The 19384-nt window shown below is 41.7% G+C and overlaps 1 protein-coding gene across 1 annotated transcript in view; it reads left to right on the top strand.

Annotated features, from left to right (window-relative positions):
• Positions 1–19384, top strand: part of GRIK5 (glutamate ionotropic receptor kainate type subunit 5) — a 214975-nt gene that overhangs the window by 138520 nt on the left and 57071 nt on the right. The window contains exons 5-9 of the mRNA XM_075840288.1: positions 7131–7296; positions 16369–16547; positions 16644–16697; positions 16856–17017; positions 18340–18492. Coding sequence (XP_075696403.1) covers positions 7131–7296; positions 16369–16547; positions 16644–16697; positions 16856–17017; positions 18340–18492 — 714 coding nt within the window. The remainder of the gene's footprint in view (positions 1–7130; positions 7297–16368; positions 16548–16643; positions 16698–16855; positions 17018–18339; positions 18493–19384) is intronic.

Raw genomic sequence — 19384 nt, 5'->3', positions numbered from 1 at the left:
CAATAATTAATAATACAACTTAATAAATACTAAATATAATAATAATAACAATAGTAGTTCTCTATTAACTAAAAGAATTGTCATAATTCAGGCACAATACAGACCTAAAGAATTCACTAACAAATTTAGCTCTGCTACATTGCATCTATGGGCCAGTAAATAACCGCAAGACAATATGAGTATTTATATACGTTAACATTTGGTTGATGACATATTTTAATCTCAATTGTGTTGTATGAGATTAGAAATAAGCGTCTACTTTTTTTCCCCAGAAACAGTGCCACTATTGTCCATGGTTGGATTTGGTATTGCAGCTCAATCATATTTAAAGGGAACTTATCACCTATATATATTTTTTCATAATTCAAACCAGATAGTGAAATATTGTGAATGGGGGAGCCTGTGTTATCTATATATAGGTGTTACCTGTCAGTGTAATCTTGCCTGTGATGATAATGAGATGACTGCTGAGAAGTGATCTATACAGAACAGGAAGGGTCAGTCTAATATGATTGGTGGAGCCTGTGTTATCTATCTATAGGTGTTACCTGTCAGTGTAATCCTGCCTGTGATGATAATGAGATGACTGGTGAGAAGTGATCTTTACAGAACAGGAAGGGTCAGTCTATTATGAATGGTGGATCCTGTGTTATCTATATATAGGTGTTACCTGTCAGTGTAATCCTGCCTGTGATGATAATAAGATAACTGCTGAGAAGTGATCTATACAGAACAGGAAGGGTCAGTCTATTATGTATGGTGGATCCTGTGTTATCTATATATAGGTGTTACCTGTCAGTGTAATCCTGCCTGTGATGATAATAAGATAACTGCTGAGAAGTGATCTATACAGAACAGGAAGGGTCAGTCTATTATGTATGGTGGATCCTGTGTTATCTATATATAGATGTTACCTGTCAGTGTAACCCTGCCTGTGATGATAATGAGATGACTGCTGAGAAGTGATCTATACAGAACAGGAAGGGTCAGTCTATTATGTATGGTGGATCCTGTGTTATCTATATATAGGTGTTACCTGTCAGTGTAATCCTGCCTGTGATGATAATAAGATAACTGCTGAGAAGTGATCTATACAGAACAGGAAGGGTCAGTCTATTATGTATGGTGGATCCTGTGTTATCTATATATAGATGTTACCTGTCAGTGTAACCCTGCCTGTGATGATAATGAGATGACTGCTGAGAAGTGATCTATACAGAACAGGAAGGGTCAGTCTATTATGTATGGTGGATCCTGTGTTATCTATATATAGATGTTACCTGTCAGTGTAATCCTGCCTGTGATGATAATGAGATGACTGCTGAGAAGTGATCTATACAGAACAGGAAGGGTCAGTCTATTATGTATGGTGGATCCTGTGTTATCTATATATAGATGTTACCTGTCAGTGTAACCCTGCCTGTGATGATAATGAGATGACTGCTGAGAAGTGATCTCTACAGAACAGGAAGGGTTAGTTTAATGTGAGGCTCAGTAGCCAGAGTGAAAACTGGAAGATTTTAGGATAATTTTTTTTAATATAGATAATGGCAAAAGAAGAAAATAAATAAAAATCAGCCAAAACTCGTAAAAAATATGTTTAACATAAAAACTGCAATACCAGCCCATGGCCAGAAATGGCGCTGTTTATGGAAAAAAAGTAGACCCTTATTTCTAATCTTATACAACTTCTTCATTGACATAATTTATTGTAGTGAAAAATATAGTGGTTATGAAATGAACATGACTATTCCCAAGTCTTCCTTTCTAGGAACACTGTAATTGCCTTCTGTTCCTTGTGGTGGTCAATCGAAGCATATAACGAGTCGACATTACAGTTAACCAATTTACATATGTGTGGAGTCACTATACAAGCTCATTACATTCACTGCACCTGGGCTTCTAGGGAAAACTGCTGATTCTATTAGAGCATTCATTTGCTGTTTTTGTAGCTCTTTGCCTTTATATCCTTTTTATAGATCTTACGCTTTGGTTGGCAGTTTCTTCAGAGGTGCAAAATTTTCCATGTTCTGATGAAAGGAAGTAGCTGAATAGCGTGTAGACTAGGTGCGTGATTGTCACAAGTGCTATAAATATTAAGTGATAGAGAAGTCACATGTAGGAGGATATGTTCTTATGGCGGCATACGGGTAAGTTCACACGTAGCGTAAATACTGCGGATTTCATTGTGGAAAATCGGCAGTATAGTACAGTAGCAGCAGAGTGGATGAGATTTGAACAATCTCATCCACACGCTGCGTAAATGCTGAACGGAAAAAACGCTCAGAAATTGACTTGCGGTGCGTTTTTTTAATCCGCAGAATGTCAATTGTATTTGTGTGATCGCTGCTTATTTGTTGCGGGTTTTCCCCTATTGAATTCAATGTGGAGGTAAAACCCACAACAAATAGCAGATGTTACGATTTTTGCGGCGGAAAAGCTGCGATTCCACCGCAAAAATTGCAACTCAGGAAAAAAAAAAAATCTTATACTTACCCAGAATCCTCTGCTTCTTCGTCCAGGCAGTCCTCCTGGGATGACGTTCCATCCCATGTGACCGCTGCAGTCAATCACAGGCCGAGCATTCAAATGGGATAAAACGTCAACTCAGGTCTGCAGAACGTCAGGAGCGACCTGTCGCCATGGTAAGTATCCATTTTTTTTTCGTTGCAGAATTTCCGTAGACTTTTAGCCGGAAATTTCCTGCGGGCAACAGGGTGGATATGCTGTGTACCTTTACGCAGCTTATCTGTCTTGTGTGAACATACCCTTAGATTGTTTAGGGATACCCCCTATTGACAAGGGGAATGCTAATGTTTAGTTGTTCATTTATTCATATATTTTCAGGAGGAATAACAGAGGAAAGGCACAATTCAGAGTTCTAAGAAAAAGTTCTCCAGAATTGTTATTTCACTGAGAATACAAGTATTTGCTAAAACAGACAAGTCAGGAGAGAGGACAGATGCTCTTTAAAGAGATATTCATGTCACAGCTTACATATGCTATCAGTATGTATAAGAGATGCTTAAAGGGTATGTCTACTTTAGCAGCCATTTTTTTAATGCTCCAATGCACCTAAAATAAGAAAAATAAGTTTATTGTTTTATGTATACAGCTCCTATGCAGACCTATGTGTTTCCAGGGTTACAGAAGACAAACAAACCCGGTAGTCTAATCCTGCAGTCCTACTCCCTTCCATTTATGCCGTACGCTTTGCTAACCTACCAAATATAATTTGGCAAGAAGTAGGGAACACATAGAAGAGAGTATGACTGCAGAATCAGACTACACAGGATTTGTTTTGTTTGAAATTTATAACCATGGAGACTCATAGATTTGCATAGGAGCTGTATACACAAAACGGTAGGATAATTTTCTTACAAATTGGCTTCTGTGTTTATTTAAGTTGCATTGGAGTAATAAAGAAATGGTTGCAAAAGTGGACATACCCTTTAGCTTTTGCCAGCTGCACAAGGGAGGACACTGGCTATTTTAGCCTGGCGCTAATCCTATTTTTTGTGATAATCCCATTAATTGGAACGGAAACGTGCCGTGTCTTGTTGGAAAAAGTGAATCATCTTGAAAATGTACATGTTATATGTGATGTTGTACATTTATTACAATCTCATTGATCTCTTTATTGTACAACGTCTAAACCAATTCTTTATCTTCCACAGTAGGAGATACATTCTCTATATATTGTTATCCATTAGATTAGAAAATCATGTTGTTGGTCATCGGAGAGAAGCAATTATTATCCAAGGGGAAAGCCACATAGACACAAAGTATCGGCTACTTTCCCACAATTATGACTCATTTGAGGAATAAGAAAGCTACAATGTTTCTAATACTATCAAAGCCGATTCCGAGACTCAAGTCTTGTATTCAATACTAAGTAGGGAAGACTATGTCCAAGACCGAAGGTCCCAATGTCAACATCTATAATATGAGTGATGTGTAGGTTCATTCTGTAGGAACCCCATTTCTTCTCGGAGAGATTGATCCATCTTCTGTAGATTGCTCTTTCCACTTTCATTGAAAAGTGACCAAGGGCCATCTTCCTGGGATCTACCAAAGAGCGGAAGTTCTGGCTTGGGTGGAAGATGAGCACCAAGGTCTTGATCAAAGACCAGATGCATATTTGAAGCTCCTGATTCCCAATGTAAAATCTGTAACAGGACCCTCCAACTTGCATTTATAATAGTAGTCTTCTTATATGGGATGGTAGACCTACTGGGTCAACTCAGGCTCCAAGTCCTAGGTGCAGGTCCTATAATTACGCATCCGGTCTTGGCCACTGCTCCTCTATATGTCTGTGGTGGAAGAGGCTTACTGCCCAGGAGAGACCTATCTGTTTAAGGCAAACTACTCTTTGTCTTAAGTTCCTTAGGCTAAATAAAGTGAGGGACATGAAGACAGGGGTTAGTAGCCCACTGTGAACCTCTGGTCTTGGACTAAATTGAACCTCCTTGGATTGTGTTAACTCTACTAAAAGATATATTGAGGAGAACTGACTTGATTTTCCGAGGATCAAGAAATACCATTTCATGGAGACATCACACATATGGAACAAAGAGATACACTACAGTACATTAATTAAGGCAGCGTTTAAAAGTAAATAGGATTATTAAAAAGTAATTATTGCTTTCCTTTACAGCAGCAGAGAGAGGCAGTGAAATGAGGCAGAGGAAATTCACTGCGCCCATACATTGCAGAAAGGAAACATCAGCTAGCAGTCTCTCCAGGCGCACGGAAGATAATTACTCAGCAGGCAGATCAGCGTCAGAAAAAGGGGACGAGGAATATGTAAAAACTGCAGCGAAACATTATTAAAGGGGATTAAAACCAATTAGCACTTGGCCCAGAAAATAAACAGTAGGATCAGTAGGGCGTATTGAGTGGGCTGGGCCCCTGGGCTTTTAAGGTCATGGGTCCCTTACCAACCACTAGAGCCATAGTACACTTGGGTTGGCTAGTCCATTAATGACACGCTCATCTTTCCTCCCCTCAAAGATAGAATGGAGGACTCAGGACCCCCATTGTTTGACAGATGGGGGTCCAACAGCTACCTATCAGACGTACCATAAATGTCTAATACTTGAATACTCCATCAAGCAGTGCAGGAACTGTGATATAGCTGTGGGCCTCTTACTGCCACGGACCTTCATACACTGACCCAAAGTTCAAGTGGTCAGTCCGCCCCTAAGTAGGGTCAGCCTGGTTTTTCAAAGAGATTGACTCATTTTTGAGACTTGGCCATCTTTGACATTTAAAGAGGTTGTCCAATTCAGAAAACCCATATTCATAACTTAGGGGATTCTAAGTTAATAGAGGGGGGTCCCTGTTCAGGGTCCTCATTTCTTAGCCAGAGTGGATGGCTACAAAGAGCGCATCTTGTTCTGGAGGACCTGTCCTGCATAACACAGACAACCCATTGAATTGAATGGACAATGTGTAATGCTTAATTTCCCCTGTGGGTGTGCTGCAGGGATATTGAGCACTTACTGTCAGGTTTCCCACAGCTTACAACTGATTGCTGGGATTCCCAGCAGGGGGACATTTTGTGATTTACTTAATATCAAGGGAATGATTAGACAAGTAGAGATTTTCCAAATCAGAGAACCTCTTTAAGTTTGGTTGGATGGTGACACATGTAGGTAGGTACTCCCCGTGCCCCTCTCTCCAAAGCCTAGAGCCACATTGCTTACGTTTCTTACTAGCTTCTAACTCCAATGCAAAATCTGTAACAGCTATTTATAATACTAGTGTCTTCTCACACAGCAGGGTGGCTTTTGGGCCCCCGTAGGCTCCAGGGCCCGGGTTCGACTGCTACTTCTGCAACCCCTACAGCTGCATACATGCTAATCATATCGCATATTGAATAAATATAAATATTCTATAAAGAATCGTTCTAAACAATGCTTTATGTTTTTATTGTTCTATGTTTATTTTATTCTGGAACACATTGATCTTCGTATTTATATTCCTGCCATTATTATGTACACTGAAGCTCAACTCTATCTTGGTGGGATCTATATCTACGTTCATCCTGATCTTATTGATTTACAGGGCAGCAATAACAGAAATCTGAGAAATATGTACATAGGCAGAGCTGTTGGAGGGAGTCAGATGGGGAAGGAGGGGGACATGTAAAACCATGAAGATATATATATATACATATATATATATATATATATATATATATATATATATATATATATATATATATATATATATATATATACCATCCCTTGATTGTGAAATTCTGGATGACAACCCAATGAAATGGCTACATTTAGTGGTTGTTTTGTGATATACTGTGTGTCCATACATATAAATTACATAAATTAATTATACTTCCAGGATTTTATTCTTTATCTTGGAGATCTTAGGAGATGCCCTAATATTTTTCATCTGCCATTGTACTGTTCTGTATCCACCAATGTTGGTATATCAAGCAAATTGCACAACCCACAACCTGCAATATTAGCTGAAATAAAGGAACTTGGGTGCATATTGTATATGGTGTTCCAAATGGAAAGCTCTTTGAGATGAGCACCCAACCCTGCAGTGGAAAATAATCTTCCATGGGTGGTTATCTTGAAGGAGAGGACCAAAAAACATAGAACGCAAGGGAATTGAAAATTCATCACCGAAAAATGTGTCTTGTCTAGATCTGGGGTGGTCTTCTCAAAGACGTGGTCCTTTGGAGAGGTTTTTCTGCATTGAAATGGTCAATATAAGATGAATTATTATGAAATATGTTGACCTTAGTTGACTATAGTTGACCGTCAAGAGTTCATTTTCCAATGTAAATTCATAAATGATCCGTCTGCTTGTTCAAGCATCAATTTGGTGGATCTTCTTTATTTTGGTTCTAATTGTGCATCAATCCTATTACTCCACACTCTACCCTAACTCTTCTTCTGGTCATCTCAGCAATTAAGAATCCCATCAGCCATTCAATATACATGATCTCATGAACGTATAGATTTTTCTAAGGCAGGTGTATGTGCAAGATGCAATTGCGTCATTGTTAATATTAATTGTATGGCCATAAGTTTTTGAAATGGCCAATTTGCTTTATTTTGAAGACTTGCTTGAGTAATATGTACTTTTTTTTCCCGTAGATTCCTCACATAAAGGTTGGACCAGAAGAAGCACCCAAGCTACAATATTTACGGTTTGCCTCCGTCAGCCTGTACCCAAGTAATGAAGACATAAGCCTTGCGGTGTCACATATACTGAAGTCCTTTCACAACCCTTCCACCAGCCTTATCTGTGCCAAGGCCGAGTGTAAGTCTAAACTCATCTATCTCTTCTCCCATATGTATACTACTGTATGATACTATGGTCAATACATTGATATAGGAATGATTGGTTTCATCTTTGATGGGTCCAAGTTGGAGTCTACCACCAAGAAAATATGGAAGTATAACTCTAGACATTCCTTGGGTACTCACATTTTTTTATTGCGATAGCTGTAATGGCAGTCACATCGGTTATTCAGTGCTTAAAATACTCAAAAAATACTATTAAAAAATGACTCTAGTCAAGAGCTCTTCAACGTGTGGTTCTCCAGCATTTTCAAAACTACAACTCCCGGCATGCCCTGACAACCTTCGGGAGTTGTAGCTTTACAACATCTACAGCCAAAAGTTGAAGACCTCTGGCCTAGCTCCTAAAAAAGTCAATTGATAGTGGTGATCGTAAGACGTAACATTTGTTATGTTCAACTATTCGAGAGGCCTACGTAAGGAGTTTTTTTTATATGCTCCTTTTTTTTTCCTGTTACTGTATTATGTATGCGTTATCAAATGATACAACTCAAGTGTTTAGGACAACAAGTCAGAACAGGTTGACCTTTTTTTTATAATGATGTACCTTAGACTTTAGCCCTCTAGTATCTCACTAATTGACAACCTTATGAATATTTCATCCATGTGTATAACTGACCTCACCTTGTAAAATCAGAAAAATCCTAGCACACCTCATTAGGCAGGTCAGCTTATGTCAGTGCGGCTGGTCTGCTAGTTCGGACGTAGGGACTACATAAATAAATAGGGCGGGACAGTCAATTAAGTGACTGGAAGTATTAAATATAGCATAAAAAGTGTTTTAGGTTCACAATAATTCAACCCGAATATTGAGAATGTAAGACTTGTACAGTAATTTGCATTGCATAAAGGAGCGCAGCTGCTTTAAAGCTTCTGCTTCTTGTTGAGTTCCAGCTGCCACCCTAGAAGGAAATCTCAAGGGTCATGATTTCAGCCAAGTTTGTTCTTCCTAGCAGGAGACCCTGGTAAAAACAAAATGCTACCCATGCCTCCTTTTCTCCCAGTGCCAATCCTAAGTGTCAGAAGAAGACTTGTTACTGCCCTGACAAATTTAGCTGGATATTTATCTGGAGCTTTTCGATTCTCAAAAATGTAATGTCCATCCGTCTTCCCATCTAGAAATCTGGAATGTTTGATGCTCGACATATTTCTGATCCTGTTGATACCGCTGAATCAAATAATGCCCTTGGACCTCCACCCCCTAGGGACCACCCCCGCTCTCCTCAGGATTATTCATAGCAACTACAAGTCACTAATACCTGGTTTAGAAACCCGTAATCTGAACACTTGGCATTGTATCAGCACATATTTAGGCGGTGTATGTTGGTATTATTAGGGCATTGTAGGGCATTATTATTTAGGAACTATAAAGTTCTGGGCATTGTGGTGGCATTATTTGGTGTATTGCATGGTATTTTTAGTAGCATAGTATAATATTGTTAGGCATTGAATGATGGTATTATAATGACTGTCAATGGCATTCTTATTTAGGCGATATAGAGCTCTATTATTTAGACATTGTGGTGGCATTCTTTTGGGCACTGCACAGTGGAGTTATTTGGACACTGCATGGTACTGTTCACTTTGTTGTAAGTGTTTGTACTATATTGTAGCTGTATCGTTCTCATGTTTCACTTATAGCCTATTTTTTTCGGAGCTAGTCTTCCTTCCCTACGTTCCAAAAATGTTCTACCCAGGGGGTCTCCCCAAACCATGATCCAGCCCTGGGGGTTTCATTTAAGTGCGTATCTAGAGATTGACAATCCTCTCACATAACCAACCAACTGGAGTGGCAATATAATGGGTCTGCTTGACCAAACTTCTTAAATGTTTAGTAAAAATCTTTTTGGGTTCCATTTGCTGCTGGTTATTGTGCCATCAAACCATGACCACGCAACACAGGTTAGTTACAGATATCCTACCTGTTAGGCTTGACTTCAAAAAGATGATTATTGGAAGTCAAGATCATTGTCTAAACATATAACCTGGGATTTCAGACCCTTTACTTTGAAGACCATTTTCCACATATTATATTCTGAAATTGAAGTCCATGATGTTTAGATGCGAAGTTCTACATTCAAAGATCTTCTAGGTAGACCTTCAGCCCAGACTAGGAGAGCTTTGTTCCATGTTATAAGGACTCCAATTTGAGGACCATTATGATGAGTGGCTTACTATTTGAGTCTCGTGGATCATTACCATGAGGAACCCTAATTGTAGGGACCAACTACACCCGTTATGCCCCAAATAGAAGTGGAGAACATTGTGGACATTTAATGAAGAACCTTAATTGATCCTTATCGTTTTCTCTATGGAGCTATCTACTTCATATTTATATTGCCTAGTTTTATTAAAAACTTGCATATTACTGTGAGTGTGATTTCATTTGCCTTTTTTTCCAGACACAGTAGCTGAAATGAAATCTGTGAAATTCGTTGAACACGTCTTATTTTCTTAACCTCATAACCTCAGCAGCTATGAAACGCTGACTTACGTTAAGCATGAGGGGAATAATCTCAGTTGACAGCACAGTGTTTTTTTCATAGTCTTTATAGACACTGAAGCAAAGAGTTTTAAAAAAAACAAGCCACACCAATTGCTATAAAACCAGAATATGACCAAGACTTATATTTAACCCAATGTGGCCAGCATAGTCCTTAACTCATACCTGCTATTAGTCCTGATGGAGATGTTTGGTCAAATAAATGCCAATGGTACTGTCAGGGATCATTACTATGTATATTGTCTGAAAAATATTATCCTCACATATATGTATATACATTTCAGTTCTTTGTGTAATATACTGATATATATAACAAGTTCTTTGTTCATGTCAGACACACCTATGGAAGACACCGCCCCCTGGAATGCAAAGAGGAGTGTGCAGAAGAATGTACAGAAAACTTAAAGCTGAGGAGCGAATAGAATTTAAGCAAGTCCCACATCTATAGGGAGGGGCATGTGTCTTCTCTGTGTGTGTTTCTTTGTTCTGAATAAAGTTCAGTTCCTCCTGGCTGACATTGAAGCTGTACCTCAGACATTTGTGTGGTGTACTTCTCTCCAGGCATGCCTTCAGCTTTCAATTTACAGAGGTGGTTATTCGGTGTGAAATACGGACCTGACAGTAGTAGTCCTCAGTCTTTGCTGTAACACAGTGGGTTAAGTTTTGCCGCATATTGGCTATCAAGAACTCTGGTGCCCACACACATAAATGGCAGTTGGCCGAACCCGCTGGCCCAAAATCTGATGTGTATGGGGTGTCCCAACTTTCCCTTGACGGCAGATATCAAGGAAAAGAATGATCAGAAGTGTTGGATTTCAACATGCCCAATCCATTGTTTTTTCACAGGAGATAAACCGATGCCAGAGGTGCCAGTGACTAACGCTCGTTGCCGATAATTGCCCTGTGTAAACAGGGTAATGACCAGCAGATGAACGACCAAACGCTTGTTCATCTGCTGATCGTATCATTTTAAAAAGTAAAATGTTATCGTTGTCGGCAGCACATCTCTCTGTGTAAACATGGAGACGCGCTGCCGACATGATAATAATGTATGGGGACGAGCGATCGGAGTAACGACCGCTCGTCCCCATCCATAGCTCCGTGTGACAGAAGCAAACGAGCGCCGATCAACGATGGGTCTTGTTGATCGGCGCTCTCTGTACCGGCCAAAATCGACCTGTGTAATAGGGCCTTTATTCCCCTCTACCTATTTAACACAAATGCCCACTTGGCCGAGCTGAGCGTGCATTTGTATGAGGGAGTCAATAAGAATAGTTGCCGGCCTAACGAGTGTTCTACTGACAGCTATCTAAGAAGTATGGCTTAAGTTTCCTAGGGGGAAGCCTCTTTTGTTCCCTGAAATTTCCCACAGGGGCATTTAAAATTTCTGTTGGACGTTCCTTGGCAACAGACTGCTAGCATTTTGGTTGCACAGTAGATTTTAACACTTTGTCATGTTGTCCTCTATTGCGAAGAAGCCTAAAATTTGGGGATTTTCTTTTTATGCGTTACAGTTAATGTTTAGCAAAGGTAAAGTTGAAAAAGATTCCCTTGTATTAATTGGGGAAGGTATTCAGTAAACATTGGTAAAGGTCCTTTCGCGAACTCTAACTATCAACCTAGTCAATAAGCAGAATTCATCTGATATTTAGAGTAACAAGTTCCAGGACCGTGGAGAGTATCAGGACCCACTTTGTTTAAGACAATGATATGGGGGGACCCCAATAGTCTTAGTTAGATTTCATCCCTTGACACATATACTGTATTGTTTTCATCGAAATTCGAACACCTCTTTCAGACATCATGGGGGGGTGTTTATTTAAACGGGAAGTCCAGGGAATATGAACTTCTTATATTCATCGATACATGTGATAAGATCACGTTGGTAAAATTAATGTTCTTAAGGTCCTTTTACACTGGACAATTATCGGGCAAACGAGTGTTCACAGAACGCTCATTCTCGATAATTGCCCTGCGTAAACAGGGCAGCGATCAGCAGATGAACGAGCAAACGCTCGTTCATCGGCTGATTGCTTTGTCTTAAATGCAGAAACTTTTATCGTTGTTGGCAGCACATCTCTCGGTGCAAACATGGAGACGCGCTGCCGACATGATAAAAATGTATGGGGATGAGCGATCAGATTGACGAGCGCTCGTCCCCATACATAGCTCCTTGTGAGAGGAGCAAACGAGCGCCGATCAACGAGCTGTCTCATTGATCGGCGCTCGTTTACACGGCCTACGCTGGTCCGTGTAATACCAGCTTTAGTCTGCCATCAATTTAATACAAGTAGTATTCGTTGGTGGACATGTGAGATTAAGTTATGGAATTGGGTTATGATATGATAAGCAAGGCAAAGCAATCCATCTAAACTGTAAGAGAAAAATAAAAACACACGAGCCAGCAAGAACAACAGGCTTGGGCCAGTTTGCCATTGGGTCCATTTGTGCGCCAATGGAGTGCTTCATCAGGATATCATATAGGTGGGTTACCCCTAACGTCTCGGTCCAGATAGCATGTGGTGTAATGAAAAAAAAGTGCCCTACAGGAAACTGAAACCCCTTTAGTACTTTTTAGAGATTTGTTACCTAAAATCTGAGAGGACGTTGTAAGCGCTCAGTAAGAGGACTCTCTAAGCGGTACTAAAGGGAGCCGAGAATTCTATCCGCCATGATGTTCTAGAAATCAGGGGTGGTCCGAGATAACAGACTTCACCAATGTCACCGTCTCACGTATTTCTATGACATATAAATAGATCACGGTCATTGGATTTCCTCTTTAAGTAATGCAAAAAATAAAACCTAAAACACTAGTGGTGCCAAATACAAATAGCAACCTGACAGGTTAAAGCTAGACTACACAGGCAGAAAGTGGCACACTCTGTATGATAAATTTGGCGCACCTTACTGGACATATAAGACACTTTTCTCTTCCTCTTGGCTGGCGTAATTTTTTACCACATGTAAGGCGCCGCCAATAATAAATCCGGGGCATATTACGACTCCTCTTAGTCACACCCTTTTTGTACACTTTTCAAAAATGTCAAGTGAGGTGTAAAAAGTGTCTAAAACACATAAGAAATTTGGCGCGCGGCATGTACACCAGTTTGAGCCAGAATTCTGGCGCGTGTTGTTTTGTAAATCTCCCCCAGTGAGTTTTTATAACATTAAGGCCTCATTTACACGAGCGTGTGCGTTTTGCGCGCGCAAAAAACACAGCGTTTTGCATGCGCAAAAGGCACTTGGCAGCTCCGTGTGTCATCCGTGTATGATGCGCGGCTGTGTGATTTTCGCGCAGCCGCCATCATAGAGATGAGGCTAGTCGACGTCAGTCACTGTCCATGGTGCTGAAAGAGTTAACTGATCGGCAGTAACTCTTTCAGCACCCTCGACAGTGCATTCCAATCACCATATCGAGTAACCTGTTTAAAAAAAAAGAGGTTCGTACTTACCGAGAACTTCCCGGCCGTTGCCTTGGTGACGCGTCCTTGGTGACGCGCCTCTCTTGACATCTGGCCCCACCTCCCTGGATGACGTGGCAGTCCATGTGACCGCTGCAGCCTGTGCTTGGCTTGTGATTGGCTGCAGCTGTCACTTGGACTGAATTGTCATCCCGGGAGGTCAGACTGGAGGAAGAAGCCGGGAGTTAGTCAGAACTTTTTTTTTTTTACACGTTCACGTATATTGGAATCGGAAGTCACTGTCCAGGGTGCTGAACCAGTTTAACTCTTTCAGCACCCTGCACAGTGACTGTCTCCTGCCGGGTTCGGTTAAAACGAGTTCGGCCGAACCCGGTAAAGTTCGGTTCGCTCATGTCTAAGACACTCCGTTCGGATGTTTGTAAACAGAAAAGCACGTGGTGCTTTTCTGTTTACATTCAGTTTGACAGCTCTTGCGCGAATCACGCAGTTCGCACGGAAGTGCTTCCGTGCGGCATGCGTGGTTTTCACGCACCCATTGACTTCAATGGGTGCGTGATGCGCGAAAAACGCACGATTATAGAACATGTCGTGAGTTTTACGCAACGCACTCGCGCTGCGCAAAATTCACGCATCGTCTGCACTGCCCCATAGAGTAATATAGGTGCGTACGACACGCGTGAAAAGCACGCGCGTCGCACGCGCGTATATTACGCTCGTGTAAATGAGGCCTAAGGCCTTTAATTTTAGTTTTCCTTTAACCTACTTTTTGGACCTGGTAGAACGTGTTCCTTTTTGTATTGTATAAAAATGCTCCAATTTCTCGGCAGTCCGTGAGCTGTGGAACTGCGCCGGCTGCGAAACTCGTGTGCTACGTGTCAAATGAAATTTAAGTCATATGCTAAGAGTGAAATTAAAATAGAACGGTGATGTTATCCAGCGCCGGCCTGTTATGTGCACATTTTCTTTTGTTGCTACGCCCGCACCAATACTCCGCTTAACCCTATCCTTAGCCTGCCAGTCTATATGGATTCATGTGAATTTCATTACTCTATACGACATAGAACACCCAGAATCTTATCGTTTACTGTCGGAGTGTCCTATTTAATATGTTTGGGGATATGTGAGTAGATATGGATTGTTTTATTGCATTACATTCCTTAGGCTCTGTTCACACTGGCTTCAGTTTTTACAGAATTCATGATGGATATGATGGATCCTTTAGGATCTGTTATGATTTTTCACAATTTTTTTTTCATTTAATGGATCCTTATTGATCCCATTGACTTAGGTCCGTCAGATTAATGTAGCATGCTTAGGTTATATTCAGATAGTGTGGCGAAATCGCGGTTAATTACCACGAGTACCGCCAAACAGCATCTTAACGTCATGGTATTTGCGAAACCGCTGCATTATGCCTATATTTCGCCGTGGTATATCGCGATTTGGTTGCACCATCTGAATATACCTTTTAGAGCAATGGAAACGGGATGGAAGAGAACAAATAGAAGGCTCTGGACCAAAAGATCCATGATGGATATGTAGATCTATTATGATTAATTTGACAAATCTATTTTTCCCCCATCGACTGATTATAGGTTGTCAGGTTCCCCTTTTTTTTTTTTTTTTACTGAATTGTTTAGTGCAGCATGCAGCGGGGCATCTAAGGGGGGATTCACACGAGCGTGTATTCGGTCCGTGCGGGCCGCGTGGTTTTCACGCGCCACCCATCGACCAATACAAGTCTATGGGGCAGTACAGACAGTCTGTGCTTTTTGCGCAGCGTTTGTTCGCTGCGTACAAAACGCAACAGGTTCAATAACTCTGCGTATTTCGCGCATCACGCACCCATTCAAGTCAATGGGTGCGTGAAAACCACGCAGGTTGCACGGAAGCACTTCCGTGCGAACCGACTGAAACAGCGCACCAGCTATCAAAAGGAGGAATGTAAACAGAAAACCACCACGTGCTTTTCTGTTTCCGAACATCCAAACGGAGTGTCTTTGAGATGAGCGAACCCGGACAAGCGAACCGAACTTCCGAACTCGTATTGGCCGAACCCGGCAAAAAAATGTCTGGTACGCGACGTCAGGACATAGTCACTGTCCAGGGTGCTGAAAGAGTTAAACTGTTTCAGCACCATGGACAGTGACTACCGATCCCAAAAAACATGAACCTGTAAAAAAAAACGAAGTTCTGACTTACCGATAACTCCCGGCTTCTTCCTCCAGTCTGACCTCCCGGGATGACAATTCAGTCCAAGTGACAGCTGCAGCCAATCACAGGCCAAGCACAGGCTGCAGCGGTCACATGGACTGCCGCGTCATCCAGGGAGGTGGGGCCTGATGTCAAGAGAGGCGCCTCACCAAGGACGCGTCACCAAGGCAACGGCCGGGAGGGCAGATCTCGGTAAGTACAAACTTTTTCTTTTTTTTTAACAGGTTGCTGTATATTGTGTTCGGCATTCACTGTCGAGGGTGCTGAAAGAGTTACTGCCGATCAGTTAGCTCTTTCAGCACCTTGGACAGTGACGGGCGTCGACTAGCCTCATCTCTATGATGGCGGCTGCGCGAAAATCACGCAGCCGCGCATCATACACGGATGACACACGCAGCTGTCAAATGGTTTTTGCGCGCGCAAAACGCTGCGTTGTTTGCTCGCGCAAAAACGCAACGTCCGTCTGTATCTGCCCTAAGGGTGAGAACACAAGGAGCGGCAGCCGCACACTGCCAAAACTATACTCCCATGCGGTGGCGAAATTCTGCACAGTTAACGCCAAAATCGTGTGACCATTCGCCACCACATGTGTGCCTGATTTCAGCTGCATGTGGCTGCCGTTTCATGTGTTCTCATCCTAAAAACAACTAAAACCTGATAAAAAAAAAAAAGAACTGATGCAAGTGTGAACAGAGCCTAAACTTGAAAACCAACCCTGTCCATATGTCCTGTTAAAAATACAAGATTGGTCAAGTGATTTACAGCATCTACCACGAGAGAAGTTGCTTTTTAATGTTCATCTTCTCTAAATCTCTTCCAATGTCCTAATTCTGCCTAGAGCAGCGAATTCACCGATGTGCTCCTCAGTCATCTCCTCCGTCCTCTTCTCCAGGTTTACTGCGGCTAGAGGAGTTGATCCGTCAGTTCCTAATATCAAAAGATACACTGTCCATACGGATGTTGGATGACACGAATGATCCAACTCCTTTATTAAAGGAAATCCGTGATGATAAGGTGTCCACCATCATTATAGACGCCAACGCGACTGTGTCCCATCTCATCCTTAAGAAGGTCTGGATTCTCATTTTATTGCTTTATGATTGTTTTCAACCTTATTTTGCTTTTTGTTATTCTCGCTCAGTTTTCTTTTCCTTTTCTCCATCACAGGCCTCGGAGCTCGGGATGACGTCTGCTCACTACAAATATATTCTGACAACAATGGTGAGACCGGAGGTCAACCGGGAAGGGGGGGGGGGGGGGTTACATGAATGTGATAATTATGTGGCTGCCACTTCTCTACATTACTGAGAGGATTGAGTAGATGAGGGTAGGGGCAATAAGTTGGGGTTTATACGTAACCATATTTCTATTTGTTGCAGGACTTTCCCTTATTATCCTTGGAAGGGGTGGTAAGCGAACACTCCAATATCCTAGGATTTTCCATGTATAACAGTAGCCATCCCTTCTATTTGGAGTTCCTGAGAAGCCTCAACATGTCCTGGAGAGAAAACTGTGAACTCAACACATACGTGGGTCCAGCGGTGAGACATGATATTATGATGGAGGAATTATTTCATTTCTGTTCTAAATGCTTTGCATTTTTTTTGCATACCTGGTAACTTACAAGAGCATGGACACCTATGCCTATACCTTGTCCGGTTTCAGCAAATTAATGTAAATTTTTGTATAATTATAAGTTAGACAATTTTCCAATATATTTTCTGTATTAATTACATATCAGGACCCCCCAGTGTGAATGTATCCTGTGCCCTTATCAATGGCAAGAGTTAAAATTAATGATCAAAGAGGTTGTCTGGTTTAGAAAACCCATTCTCAAATACCTTATTAGGGCATTCTGATTTAATAGAGTCCCTCATTCGGGATCCTCATCAGCTGGAGCACAGAGTCTATCTTTCTCTGGAGGACCCCATGTGCCTGTACATAGGAAGAACAGTACATTCATTTAAATGAAAACTGTGTAATGCTTCATTTCCCCTGTGGAGGCGCTGCAGGAGAGTTAAACACTTGCTAATAGGTTCTCCTGCAGATTACAGCGGATCACTTGGGTCCTCAGTAGTGGGGATAGTCTGGGCTTATTTTCAGGGGTCTTAGCTAACAAAGCCGACAACCCCTAGATATAAGTATAGATAATGGTCACTATCATTCAAAACATGGTCAAAGTGGTGAGTAAGGGGATTTTTTTTCTTATTTTTCTTATTTTCTTATTATGTTATGGTATGTGTTTGGATTTGGAATAAATGTGACTATTTTGGGGACTGAAAATACTAATATAATTCCTGTAGGTCTTAAAGGGTAACTAATCGTTTAACAAACTTCTGACATGTCATAGTGACATGTCAGAAGTTTTGATTGGTGGGGGTCCGAGCATTGAGACCCCCACCAATCGCTAAAAGTGTGAGCACTCAGCCGCTTAGTTTCTTTTCGGCTTTTTCCAGAAATCAATGTAGCGTTGTACGGGCACAATAGAAAGTCTATGAGCCCGTACTCCGATACATTTGCTTTCCGGAAAAAGCCGAACAGAAACTAAGCGGCTACGCACTCACACGAGCACTTCTGCCGCTTAGTTTTAGCTATTGTTGGGGGTCTCAGTGCTCGGACCCCCACCAATCAAAACTTCTGACGTCACTATGACATGTCAGAAGTTTGTTGAACGTTTAGTTACCCTTTAAACTGGCCATACACATAAGATTAGTCATCCAAACCCGCCGATTTTAGTAGGTTGATGGTGATGTGTATGGGGGGCTCCCGACAGCAGTTATCAGGGGAAAGAAAGAGGGATTGCTCATGTTGGATTTTTGCATATGTATATTTTTGGTCATATTTTCTATCTCTTTTTCCTCAGCTTTCAGCTGCACTCATGTTTGACGCTGTACATGTTGTAGTCAGTGCTGTACGGGAGTTAAACCGGAGCCAGGAAATTGGAGTCAAGCAGTTGTCCTGTAGTACGTCACAGATCTGGCAACATGGAACCAGCCTCATGAACTATCTACGAATGGTATAGAGCACACATCTCACCCAGACATGACAAAAAAGGTTGCATTAACAGTCATTGTTTATGACATTTATATTATAAAGTACTGGCCGTAATAGTACTCCAGGGACAACATATGATTATAAACGAAATATTTGCCATCAACAGATATCAATGCACAAAGCATAAAATTGCTTCATTTCATTTCAATAATGATATCTCTGGATGCCAGCCAAATTGATTTCTACTGAAAAGTAGGAGGAGAAGCTGGCTACTTCCTCTATTGATGTCACCACCGAGTGACACTGGTGTAGCTCATTCTCTACTGTTGTCACCACTATAGCCACGCATCTCAGGCTGCTGGCAAAAAACTGCTTCATTTCACGGACTTATATCTCTGGATGCCAGCTAGATTGATTTCTACTGAAACCCAAGTAGGATTAGAAGCTGGCTACTTCTTCTATTGATGTCACCACTGAGTGACACTGCTGTAACTCATTCTGTAAAGGATCTGCCAGGCACTACGTCTGTGGAGACTCCCAGGGTTAATCAGTCGACACCTGAGGCCAGACCTCTTAGACTGACACCGGCTCCCACCAATCAGGGTGGCAGGCTCAGGAGTGGGAGAGCCTATCGCGGCCTGGTCAGTCAGAGTTAGCTCCGCCCCCTGTCCATTTATACCTGCAGTTTTCTCTTCCTCATTGCTTGTTATTCTTTTGGATTCCTGGCCCCACTGCTGCTTGCTCCAGCCTGCTTCTGCCGTGCTTCTGCCTTGCTGCAGTTCTCCTTGACTTGACTTGCTTTGCTTTGCTTTGCCCCTGGCTTGCTTCTGTCTCCGTGCCCGCTCGGGTTACTCACTTCGTCCTGGTCCTGACTGTTCGTTCGCCGCTCCGTTTCCTCGTGGCGTTCCGTGGCT

Source organism: Rhinoderma darwinii, chromosome 10, assembly GCF_050947455.1.
Source record: "Rhinoderma darwinii isolate aRhiDar2 chromosome 10, aRhiDar2.hap1, whole genome shotgun sequence".
Taxonomy (NCBI): domain Eukaryota; kingdom Metazoa; phylum Chordata; class Amphibia; order Anura; family Rhinodermatidae; genus Rhinoderma; species Rhinoderma darwinii.
Note: the sequence above shows the minus strand (reverse complement) of the source record. Positions and strands in the feature narration are given on the sequence as shown.